This window comes from Lepisma saccharinum, chromosome 15, assembly GCF_977018435.1.
Source record: "Lepisma saccharinum chromosome 15, izLepSacc3.1, whole genome shotgun sequence".
Taxonomy (NCBI): domain Eukaryota; kingdom Metazoa; phylum Arthropoda; class Insecta; order Zygentoma; family Lepismatidae; genus Lepisma; species Lepisma saccharinum.
The window spans coordinates 79846635-79859243 of NC_139243.1; the positions used below are offsets into that span (position 1 = coordinate 79846635).

The 12609-nt window shown below is 37.2% G+C and overlaps 1 protein-coding gene across 5 annotated transcripts in view; it reads left to right on the forward strand.

Annotated features, from left to right (window-relative positions):
* Positions 1–4560, forward strand: part of drn (zinc finger AN1-type doctor no) — a 70190-nt gene extending 65630 nt beyond the window's left edge. For all 5 annotated transcript variants that reach the window (XM_083137069.1, XM_083137070.1, XM_083137073.1 and 2 more), the window contains one exon: positions 2811–4560. In XM_083137069.1, coding sequence (XP_082993195.1) covers positions 2811–2959 — 149 coding nt within the window. In that variant the 3' untranslated portion in view covers positions 2960–4560. The remainder of the gene's footprint in view (positions 1–2810) is intronic.
* The last annotated feature ends 8049 nt before the right edge of the window (positions 4561–12609 follow it).

A 12609-nucleotide genomic window follows, 5' to 3' on the forward strand; every position in this document is an offset into this window, starting at 1 on the left:
TGTTCTATTAGAATTGGATAGGTTTATTTTGTGTAAAAATTGTAATTTTGAAATCTGATATAGTATTATTTTCGTGATTGTAAACACCAAAGTGCTATATTTATGCCACTTTTGATCTCAAAATGTGCCCAGTTTGTATAGGGTCAATCCATATGAAATCATACAACCTGGTTGCTTGACCATTTTTAAAAAAGTTTATTTTTTGAGTGGTGTGAGCCTCATATATTGACAGTTCAGAACCACTCTTATTTTATTTTTACTATCACTGATTTGAAGATGGCGGGCATTTTTTTATCATGGCGTGCGTCATTTTCTCTATTTGTAAGCATCAGCGGCAACTTTTTTTTCTCAGCTCTGGTAAGTCCTACGACAATGAGACAAAATCTGTGATGTTAAGCACATTGTAGGTTACAATTATATTTCTGTGTAATTTTCTAAATATTATTCCTTCATAATAAATTTTAAGGTTAAAATTGTGTATTTTAATCACTGAAAATGACATTTTCGGACATTTTTTTGAGGGGAGGCAGTTTGCATGACACTTGAATTTTTTTGCGCAAGTACGTGTGTACCAATAGAGTACGTCAAAATTATTTGAAGCTTGAGACTTTAATATTTGTTTTTCTACAGGGTCATAAACATGTACTTTTTGTTAAAAAAAATCCAAGTTCAGGGTTAAATATCTCTGGTGGGCAGTTGTTTAAAAATCTGACATTTGTACACAATACAGTACTTCAGGATAAGTAACTTCAGTAAAAATTTTGAGTTTGAGATTTAATTGGTTTAGGAGATACAACACTCGTGAAAAATTCAACATTTTGCATTAAATATGGCATGCCTAATTTCATTTCTTATTAACATTTTGTGTTGAAATTCTGCAATCTGTAATTTGGAATGTCAATGAACAACATTACAATCCTGAAATGGCTCTGCAATAAAGTATATATACGAGGGCATGCTGAAAAGTAAAGGTTCCTATGTTTTTATTTTCTTTATTACCTTGTAAACGAATTTTGGATTTTGAGCAACCATACATTGCACTTATAAGACTTTCCACCTTCTCCATTGAAGGTTTCAAACTTCTATCGCCAGGGGGTGCTGAACTATTGCGAGGAAAATGGCAGCATGTAACCATGCAATGTTCGTGAAGCGCCTGAAGTAGCGTGCCATGATCGAGATTATAACCGCAGAAAATGTGCTACAAATTGACGTTCATCTGAGACTGAAGGCATTTTATGGGGATGAATGTGTAGACATCAGTACTGTGCGATCTTGGGCTGTTCATGTTTGTAAAGAAACCCCCAGCTGAACACGATTCCGATGACCTCCCATTAGTTGTAGTTCGTGGCCTTTCACTCCATTCTCTCACATAGCTGAGATTTTTTCAGCTGTGGGTTTTCTTTAAGAGCATGATAAACTCAAGATCGCACAGTACTGATGTCTACACATTCATCCCCATAATATTCCCTCAGTCTCAGATGAATGTCAATTTGTAGCACATTTTCTGCGGTTATAAACTCGATCACGGCACGCTACTTCAGGCGCTTCACCAACATTGCATGGTTACATGCTGCCATTTTCCTCGCAATAGTTCAGCACTCCCTGGCGATAGAAGTTTGAAACCTTCAATGGAGAAGGTGGAAAGTCTTATAAGTGCAATGTATGGTTGCTCAAAATCCAAAATACGTTTACAAGTTAACAAAGAAAATAAAAACATAGGAAGCCTTACTTTTCAGCACGCCCTCGTATATATACTTTATTGCAGAGCCATTTCAGGATTGTAATGTTGTTCATTGAAATTCCAAATTACAGTTTGCAGAATTTCAACACAAAATGTTAAGAAATGAAATTAGGCATGCCATATTTAATGCAAAATGTTGAATTTTTCACGAGTTTTGTATCTCCTAAACCAATTAAATCTCAAACTCAAAATTTTTACTGAAGTTACTTATCCTGAAGTACTGTATTGTGTACAAATTTCAGATTTTTAAACAACTGCCCACCAGAGACATTTAACCCTGAACTTGGATTTTTTAACAAAAAGTGCATGTTTATGACCCTGTAGAAAAACAAATATGAAAGTCTCAAGCTTCAAATAATTTTGACGTACTCTATTGATACACAGGTACTTGCGCAAAAAAAAATCAAGTGTCAAGCAAACTGCCTTCTCCCTCAAAAAATTGTCCGAAAATGTCATTTTGAGCGATTAAAATACACAATTTAAACCTTAAAATTTATTATGAAGGAATAATATTTAGAAAATTACACAGAAATATAATTGTAACCTACAATGTGCTTAACATCACAGATTTTGTCTCATTGTTGTAGGACTTACCAGAGCTGAGAAAAAAAAGTTGCCGCTGATGCTTACGAATGGAGAAAATGACGCGCGCCATGATAAAAAAATGCCCGCCATCTTCAAATCGGTGATAGTAAAAATAAAATAAGAGTGGTTCTGAACTGTCAATATATGAGGCTCACACCACTCAAAAAATAAACTTTTTTAAAAATGGTCAAGCAACCAGGTTGTATGATTTCATATGGATTGACCCTATACTGAGATGTTGATATTTTATTCACTATGAATATGTGGCTCTATTAATTAGATTGAGTGGTTCAGGAAACTAGTACAGTGGAATCCTTATTTTACATTTTCCCACACGTTTAATCTTCATAGTCCCCTGAAAAGCATAAAGTGGGGGTTCCACTGAAATTCAGTATTTGTTGTGGTGAGGTTGTGTGATATTTTCTTCATGAAATTTCATCCACATTCTTCATGTGATATCATCTATTTTTGTTTATTGGAACAGGTTTCCTGTGCCGATGTAATGGATTGTTCTGTGCAGTACATCGATACAGCGACAAACACAACTGCACCTTTGACTACAGGGAAATGGGAGCGCAAGAGATTCGTCGCAACAATCCAGTAGTGGTGGGAGAGAAGATCCAAAAGATTTGAAACATTTCGTGCCTAGCAGTGAATCGATTGGTAAATGGTCAAAATTTCACTGGCAGCTGACTGAACTTAGTGCCATTTTGAAGCATCATGTATTTGCTCCAAGACATTGTTGCCGAAGCGGCAACCGGAGTGTGGTGGTGTTGTACAAACTCTAAACTCTGAATGGCACCAAAAGACAGTGATAGTGTAATATTGGCACCAGCACATTGAAGGACTACGGCTTATTAATAGATAAGTCCAACTTCAATAAAAATATTTCAATTTCAGTGCATGAATTTTCTTTGTAGGGTTGCATACGAAGCCCATTTCTTCCCAAAGTCTAGAATACCATGCACAAATGACATTACATAATGCTCTTGTAGCACTAGGACAATGTGCATGTAGTAAATTAAATGAAGAAGTATGGTTCCAGGTGCTTAAGTGAAAATGATAAATAAAAAGCCTTTGTGAAAGACTTAATAATTGAAGCAAGATGATGTATAAATTTGTTTGTGTTATGCTCATTATCCTCATGTTTGATACGCAAAACAAAAGCTAACATTCATATTTCTCTTACCCCTTTATCTCTTCTCTCTCGAAACCGCCACATAATAAAGTTCTTTTTAATGCAGGTGGCTGAAGCTATTTGGATCTTGTGCAACGTAACTTGCTAGTAGATGTGCAAGCATTAACCTGTTCAGTCTTAATTAAACTAGAGGTTTTTAGTCCCATCGTTGACTTCTGGTATTAGGACGTTAATAAGGGATGTTCTTGTGTGGAAAGCTATTTGCAAAAAAGAAATGGTAGAGCTCTTTCAGTTGGGATTTTTAAGTATGTATATGGAAATTCGTGTGTTAGGTGTGATAGTGATGCAAAAAAATACATAGTATATACCAATAATTCTAAAGTAGTGTATCGTGCTACAGATATGTTGTATGTTTTTTGTGTACATGTGAGTGTGGATCGGTGTGCATGCGTCGAGTATATATGCAAGAAGTTGTGTGACCAAGTATGTACGTATGCATGGCCTTTAATGGTTTACAAATTTATGGTTGGGAAGTTCTTTCTTAGCATTGCATGTGTTAGATTTTAGGGTTGCTGGCTGTTAAGTTACTTTGTTCCGTAAGGGTTCTGTGTTTACATGCAGTATCTTGTTTATTTGGAGAAGAAAAATAATAGTTGGACTGCAAATAATAACTATCTTGTATTTCTTGACAAAGTGTTTTTGAATTCCCCCTGATGTTGCAAACTTAATTTCTGGAAACAAGCGAGAAAGTGTTTTAGTTTTTTTGCTATACCAGTAATTACCACATTCAACCATACAATATGCTTTAGTATCATATTATTCATAGAGAGAGAGAGAGGGAAGTTTTCCTTTACGTAACCAAATCTGTGTTTTACTGTTTGATTTTTTCTTTTTTTCCGGGGGAAAACTACTCTCTCAAGTTTTGTAAAACTTGTGAAAAACATAGTTGTGTAAAATCATAATCATTGGATCATTTTTATTTACTCACATATTCACAATACATGTATCTTTACTCACAAGTAGTGTTTGATTTTATTCATTCACATGTTCTCCAACATTGTATGTAAGGTATTAATAAACCTTCAAGTCAATAATCGACAGTCTTCTTTTTTTATCTTTCCTTAACACTTTTTAATGAACTAGTGTTGTGTAGTTCTTGTTCTATCATTTTGTAAATTTTATTTTTTCCGTGATGCATTCTTTGGTAAAACATGTGGAGAAAGTGAGTCGTGAAAGAAATTTAATACCGTATTTACGTGTGTGTAATGTGCACCCTGGTTTTTGATGGGGGAAAAGCAGCAAACAATTATAACTCGTATATTATATCAAAGTGTTCGAAGATTAATATGGAACAGGGATGTACCTATGAAATGCAAGAAGGTAATATATAGCACATACTATGTGCCAATAATTATGTATGGAGCAGAGACTTGGACAATGACAGAGATGAAAGAAAGATGCAGGCAGTGGATATTTTTTAAAGAGTATATTGGGGAAGACTAGAAGGGATAGAATCAGACACAGATGAGATGGTTCGGATGAAGAGGATGGATGCAGAGAGACTACCAGAACTTACCATGCACATATGGCCAAGGGGGAGACCAAGATGTCTGTAGAAAGAGTGGAGAGTGTTAGAAGACGACAAGATTGGAACACCGTGGGTGGTGGAAGACCAGGAAAAAATGGAGAGGCTTGACTTCTATGCCAACCCAGCCAGAGGCAGGAAACTGAAAAAGGATGGTGATAATAATATGCGGTACAATTGAGGTTCAAGAAATGGCATTCTTAGTTGTAAGTTTTAAAGCTGTTGCTGTGCCGATCAAGAGCAAACGAGTCACCTGTTGCTATGTGAACCAAGAGGAGATTCTTTTGGATACGATGAGTCACCAACTCGTGCCACAGTGCTCGGGAAGTTTTCTATTATTTCTCGCCCGACCAATACTGCTAATATACATCCTGTGTTATGCGAGGTGCTTGCTTGCATTCTGCCAGAACGGTGCACATTATTCATGAGCAAATACGGTAATATCCAAATATGTCTGCAAGACTGCTGGAATCTGCTCCCTTGCTTTTTGTCTAGGAAATACAAAGGTGGAAAATAGTCGGTAAAATCAGTTTTTTTTATCAGTCAGTAATTTATCAGTTTTTTTTAAAAAAAAAATTGTCATTAATGTCTGTATTATTTTTGTATGTGTGACTGAATTTGTGATATTTAAAAAAAAATACTCCTCTATAACATCCTGGTGAGGTGGTTGTTTTGTAATTGAACTAAAGGTAAGGCATATTTTGTACCATTTCTCCTACCAGTGATGAAAGCATTTCTTGAGTATTGCCGAAAAGTTCCATTATTATTTCCTGAGGGCCACATTTTCTTCAGTTCTTTGTGATTTGTAAGAGATGAAGGTACATCTTGTTAATATCACACAAGTGATCTTACAAATGGCGAGAACAGCTCATGTTCATTACTAGACTGGATTTTAAAAGGAAGTCCTTTTTTATTTTTCTACATGGATCATGGAATAAATAACAAGTGTTGATAATTATCTTCCACCAACAAGATTACATGGTTTTGACTTCCCTTTTTTTCCATTTTCAGCCCACATTCCCTTTTCTTCCCTTCTTTAAAACATTTTTCTTTGTGGTTCCTTTTTTACTAGTTTTTCAGCCTAGATTCCCTTTTCCCCCTTTTTTTTAAAAGCATCTTCCTTGGTCCATTTATTGACAAGATAGCAAATGGTTTTCCCTGAACAAAACGTGCCTTCTACCTTCCCTGCAGGAGTGTTGGGAGTATGTTGCAGCGATTGTTGCAACAATGCGCTTACCCAGCAACAAACACATTGTAAGTGCCATGCATGTTGGGTTGAAAGTGTACTTATCTGCTAGATTTAGACTTTTAGTGTAAATTTTTTTAGAATAGTTTTAACTTTACTGTGTGACATTGAGGACAGTATTGAGTGTCAGTGAAATGGCGAAGACAGGTACAAGTGGCAGGAAGCTGTTGCAAGGAAGATTTCATCAAAATGAATGTTAAGATTACTGTCTGTACTTTACCTTCAGAAAAAGACTATTTATTTTTGCACTCCACTAAAAATATTATTTTAAATGAAAGCTCAATATATACCATTCATACATAAAAAGGGATATATTAATGAGAAATTTTATGTATTTCTATTTATATATCAATGGTATATATTGTGCTTTAATTTAAAATAGTATTTTCTTAGTGGAGTGCAAAAAAAAACTAGTCATTCCCCCCCCCCCCCCTGCTTTTTAGCAATAATTTTCCCTTGTCCTTTTTAGAGGAAAATTTTCCTCTTGAACATAGTCTCATTACAATCACATTGTGATGAATATTGTCCTATTAAAGACAAGGTGCACGGGGAGAAAGAAATGAAGGTAAGGGAAAAGGCAGAGGATTTGGAAAGGCTGATATGACTAAAAGTATACAAGATGAGGAAGCAAAACTTACACAAGAATGGATTGAGAAGAGGATGATTGCTCGCACATTGCTGAAAACACCTCTGAGGAAGGAAAGACATTGGGGAGTCAACATGGCACAGCTCGTGAGAAGAGAAGTAGTGTTGAAGTGCAGAAGACTAAAGAGAAACGAGAGTTTATTAATGCTAATTTTTCAGCAAAAACCAAAGACTACATGTTCTGAATTTCAATATCTCCTACACTATATTTATCTATTGTCTTCATAATTTTGTACAGTAATGAAAAAGATCAATAAAAGAAAAAAAATGTGATGTCGGCTGGGGGGGGGGGGGGTGTATGCCAGAAAATAATGAACAAATCCCATTTTCAAGTTTGACTGTGATTTATTTTTAATTATTTCTCCTAACAGTATAATTTTAGGTTGAGTTGGGTTGGGATTAGTCTCATATTGCTTAGTAATTTATTATCAGTTGCTTTAATATTAAATTATGGGGGTCAGTATATTTGTTATTTTGGTCATTATCAGTAATTTTGACCCCACTAGTACTTTCGAGCCCTGTAAATATCAAGCATAAAAGAAGTTTTCTACATACAGTAGAACCCCAGTTTTACATTCCAGGATCTTGCATTTTCCTGCATTTTAAGTTCTTTCGTCTTGAAAAAAATCTAGGTTCCACTACTATTTTTAAAGATATACGAGGTGTGGCAGTAAAGTTTCCGGACTCATGCTGCAACTAACTCTTTTATTGAAAAAAAAAAATAATCAGACAATCAAAATGTTGTAATGTAATAGCACGTTGTGAATTGCCACATTGTCGTGATGAAGAATTCATAAGCCATTCTTCCACATGGCTGATCTCCTCCTCCTCACCTGTTCAGAAAGGGTCCCTAAAAGGTTCTTAAAATACAACATTGACAGTCTGACCTTCAGCCACCCAATCAACGACCAATTTTAGCTACCTTCTCAATTTGAGTTTTTGAAGAGCAAGGGTGGCCTGATCGTGGATCAACCCCGATGCATTCTCTACCATCTTTAAACTACTCGAAAACTCATGTGCGAAACAAACACTGATCCCCACAAATTTCTTTCAAATAATTGTAAGTTTCCGTGGTGGATTTCCCAAGTTTTGTGACATTAACATCATGTTCCACTTGTGAACTTGATTCCAACGGAGCTCAGATGCACAGTCCGCTTCTAACAAATGCTACAGCCAGACTGTTCCATGCATGTGCGTAAAAGTTTGTGCACAGGCAGAGAATAGTACACAGGTCAGTATCCTACCCAGCTCTTGCTTATTGACGTGACCTGAAATGAATAAGAAAATCAATCTGGAAACTTGATTTCCATACCTCGTACATAATGTGTAAGAAAGCACAAATTACACAGATATATAAAAATATATTTTTCTTTAGTTGCCAAGGATTTTTGAATGAATTTAGGGTATTTTGGTTGTGCTGAATCTAAAATGTCAACAGTCTTAGGCTCCCCCATAAAGTTTGCAAAACCTGTGTTTAATGTTTACAACAGAAAAAATAATAATAATTAGAAAAGAAAAGTGAACCTGGAGTGGAGGGAGCCAAGAAACCACCGTAAGGAGTGTAATTTTTGTGTTGTGAAGGTGAAGTGCTTCAATCGTTAATGCAGTATCCTGATGTGGAATTAGTGTGACAACCTGTACCTCATTGTGAGGCATTCCTATACCATTGTTTGTTTACCACATTGCCTGACCTCCCATTGCACAATGTGATTCTCTACACATCTATTCCAATTCGAAACTCAACAACGTGAAGAAGAATATGTAAATATCAAAATGGTCTTACAAAAGCTGTGCTATAATGAGCACCAGTGGTCTTATTTGTATAGAATTAAAAAGGTTGTGATTTGTGGTGGCGATTAAAGGTCTCGTCATTTTGTGCCCCCCCCCCCCCCTATGCTAAACCTTCTTATGTGCACCGCCCCCCTCCTTTGCAGTTTTGGAACCCAATCCTGCCACTGTAAAGGAACACAACTCCAGTTTATCAAATTTACAGGGTAGAGGAAACAATATATTCTTAGGAATATGTCTGACTAGAAAAGGGTACTAAGTTGGGAGATACGTGATGCCACTTTAGCACTAAAGATTAGAGATTAGATGGAGATAAGTCGATCTGAATCCAAATAGGACTCTTCAGAGGGGATGATATATTAAACAAAATCAAAATTTGCATTTCTGGAGTTACATTCTTGCATGATGCGGTACATAACAAGTAGTTGCAGCATTTACTGAGGAACTGGCTACTAAATGCAGCTATGAAAATAGGTAGCTGTGCGGAATTGTGCTGGTGCCACATATGGGAAAAGGAGAACGGGACAAAAGCTGCTTTTCCACTGTGTGGCAACGTCAACTGGCTGCATTGCCAACTTCAAGTGTCAGACCAGTGCCTCTCCGGAGCACTTTTGTGTCATCCCCGACCTTTCGAGCAAATACTGTCACTTTTACCAAGATCTTTCATTCTCTTAAACATCCAACTCACGGGGTTGTGCTCCGACATGGCAACAGCGTGAACTTCTGCCACAAGTATTCGTCACTAACATTTGCACGAGATTCAACATATCAAAATTTGACATTGTGAACAACATACCCTGACTAATCACAACTGACAACTGCAGGCAGATAAGAAGACTTCCACAGATGAATAGCTAGTTGGGTTCGAACGGGTGGGCCATTGGGGAAGCCAGAGTTGCACTTGTTCACCTCTGAAAGTAGTGACTGTAAATCTGAATTGGAAAATTAAGAAGGGAGTGATGAAACATTTTTCTTTTCTTCCAGTGACCTGTTCAAAGAATTCCACACTTAAGGAGTTAAGGTATAGTTAAATTGTTCTATAGCTTTCCTCAATGTGAGGGGTCTCATAGGCAGTTTGTCTAGTTCTCTCCTAAGGGAATGAAGATTTAATTGAAGGGTCTGGTGTGGGACACATCCAGCTACTAACATTCTCAAAACTAAGTGCTAAAAGCTCTAAACTTAGCCTTCCTAACCTAACCACATATGCATTTTTAGAACTAAGTGGAATTGTAGGTTGGGAGTGCCAGGTTTAGAGCTCTTATCATTTTTAGTGACTGGGAGCCATGGTGGTCTAATCTGTAGGGTGTCTGCCCAGGCAAAGATGGACAAAGCATGGTGGTGATCACATCACCTCTACAATAGCCAAGCTTGAAAATGTGTGGGGCCCTACTTCCACATGCCCTAAACGTGCCTTCACGGCACGGTGCTATTTGCACGGGGAACTTTATCTTCCGTTAGCATCTAGATGCAGTGGCAGCTTGTGTTTCGGAGTGTTGGTGGTTGCAGCGAATATACAACCTCTGACAATAAAGTTCGGTGAATGATCCTGAATATTGAAAGTAGACGAATTCTTAATGAAACCTACCTTACTGTCCTTCGAAGTAGTCCCCTCCCATGCCTATGCACCGTTGATAATGGCTGTACATGTCCTGGAAACTTTTAGAAAAGTCTTCTTTCGGGACGGTGTTCAAGACCCTCGTCACGTTCTGTTGGATGTCCGGAATATCCTCAAATCTCTTGACCTTTCAAAGCGATTTTGAGGCGTGGGAAGAGAGAGAAATCTGGAGGATTCAGATCCAAATTTCTTGCAATGCATTGCTACATAGGATGAGAGCTGGTGTGTGAGGTACGATGCTGAAATGAAACGCCAAAGCATGGAATGGCATTCTCCTGCATCACCCCATTGGAAGAAGGTCAAGGCGTAAAAATCACGCATCAAGACTATGCTTATCACTTTCTTTGACAGTGATGGCATGATCCACAAGGAATTCCTGCCAGAGGAAACAACAATTTTTCATATATCATTTGGAGCCACATGACAAGGCACTGGTAAACTCGCAAGAAGAGCTCATGGAGAGGATCTTAACAGCTGGTCAACACGTCAAGGCCACCATCACATCACGAGTTACGAGACCAAATGACCCGTAAAAACCCGTGTGCCTGCATTCGTAACGGAGGTGCCCACTTTGAGCAAGACGTGTAATGTTCTTTAATTGTATTGTTCATTGATTCCATTCACATGAAGATGAATCAAGTGTTATTTCTTGTACACAAATGTGAATGTCAGCAACATTTGTACCTTGTTGGATAGCTGATGAATCAAGGAAGTAATTTAAGTAATTTGTACGCTTCGTGTCATACCATTTTTTTTATTAATACGTTGCCAAGTAAACTAAGAGTGCAATTTTTTATCATCACTTGTAAGTTTAGACCCACCCGTTACTTACATGTGATTGTTATTTGGGAAAAACTTTTTTTCCAACTAACCACTTATTTGTTAGCTATCAGCAAACGCTGAAATAAGTTCCATACAATGAGCAGTTTTTTCTCAATTCATCTTTTTATGTGGAAAATTGTCATTTTTTAAAAAAAAAACAATTGAAATTCGATTATCTCGAAAACTACTAGTTTTCGGATGGGGTATCATATGGTCAAATATATTGCAAATTGTCTCTACTTTAACCCCTTTCAGGGAATACATCTAATTACCAGTCACCCTGTATAGATAGATATAAGGATGGCATATTTTATACCGAACACTTTGGAAGTTCAATGATTTTTGTTGAAACACTCCCGGCACATAAAACGATTTTTGGGACATTTGTCAAATACTGTCTTCACCCACCTGGCAAACTTGCTCCCTGTCGAGTCAGAATTTCCACTTCTGCCATAGATCTTGTAGCAATGTTCACAGCGTCCTTGCTTCTTTCTTCCATTATCCCCTACTTTGTTTATCAAGTGATGAGTTTGAGTTTTTCTGCCTTGTTGCACAGGTAAAGTGAGTTTGCTGTCCAGGAGGTAATTGTTCAGAAAGAATATTTAGGATTACAAGTTTCCTGAATTCATTTATGTGTATGTTACTGGACTGGATGCAGTCACTGTAGAGAATGTAGGCATTCACGAGAGCCGTTCCCCATATAAATTCAATAATAACTTTCTTGTACCAATTTGTAGTCTTTCTCAGAGCATTCCCATATGAAGGGAATTGATCACATACGTCAATGAAGGACTTGCTAGTAGTGTAATCAATAATTGCGGTAGGCTTTCTAATTTCTGAACCATGTCTTTCTGTTACAGTTACCTCTTCAGCAGAGTGAGCTGTAGATAGGACTAACACATCTCTCTTATCTCTCCACTTCAGAATAGTCACACCTTCCTGAGTTTCCCTTCCTACAATATCACCTTTCCTCAATTTATCTTGAACAACATCTGCTGGCAAATATTTACGGTTAGACATAATTGTACCGATCAGATGGGTATTATTGTCAATGGCAAGGTAAGCAAGAGGAACGCTGGTGTAATAATTATCTGTGTAAAGATGCCGGCCTTCACTGAGAAGATCTCTTACAAGCTGTAACACAACAGTCTCAGGAACTGGCATGTTACCGGCCATTTATATTTCCAACATAAAGAATAATGTTCCATGTATAGCCCCTGCTGGCACACAACTTGAAAACTTTCACTCTGTATTTATTCTTTTTGGAAGGGATGTACTGCCGAAATGAAAGTCTTCCCCGCCATGGTATCATACTTTCGTCGACACAATTTTTTTCCCCTGGTGAGTATATTTCTTGGAATTGTGAAATGAGTTTGTTGGTGATGTTCGTAATTTTATGTAATCTATCATTAGGGACAGCACGTGAATTGTCTGCAAAATGCCA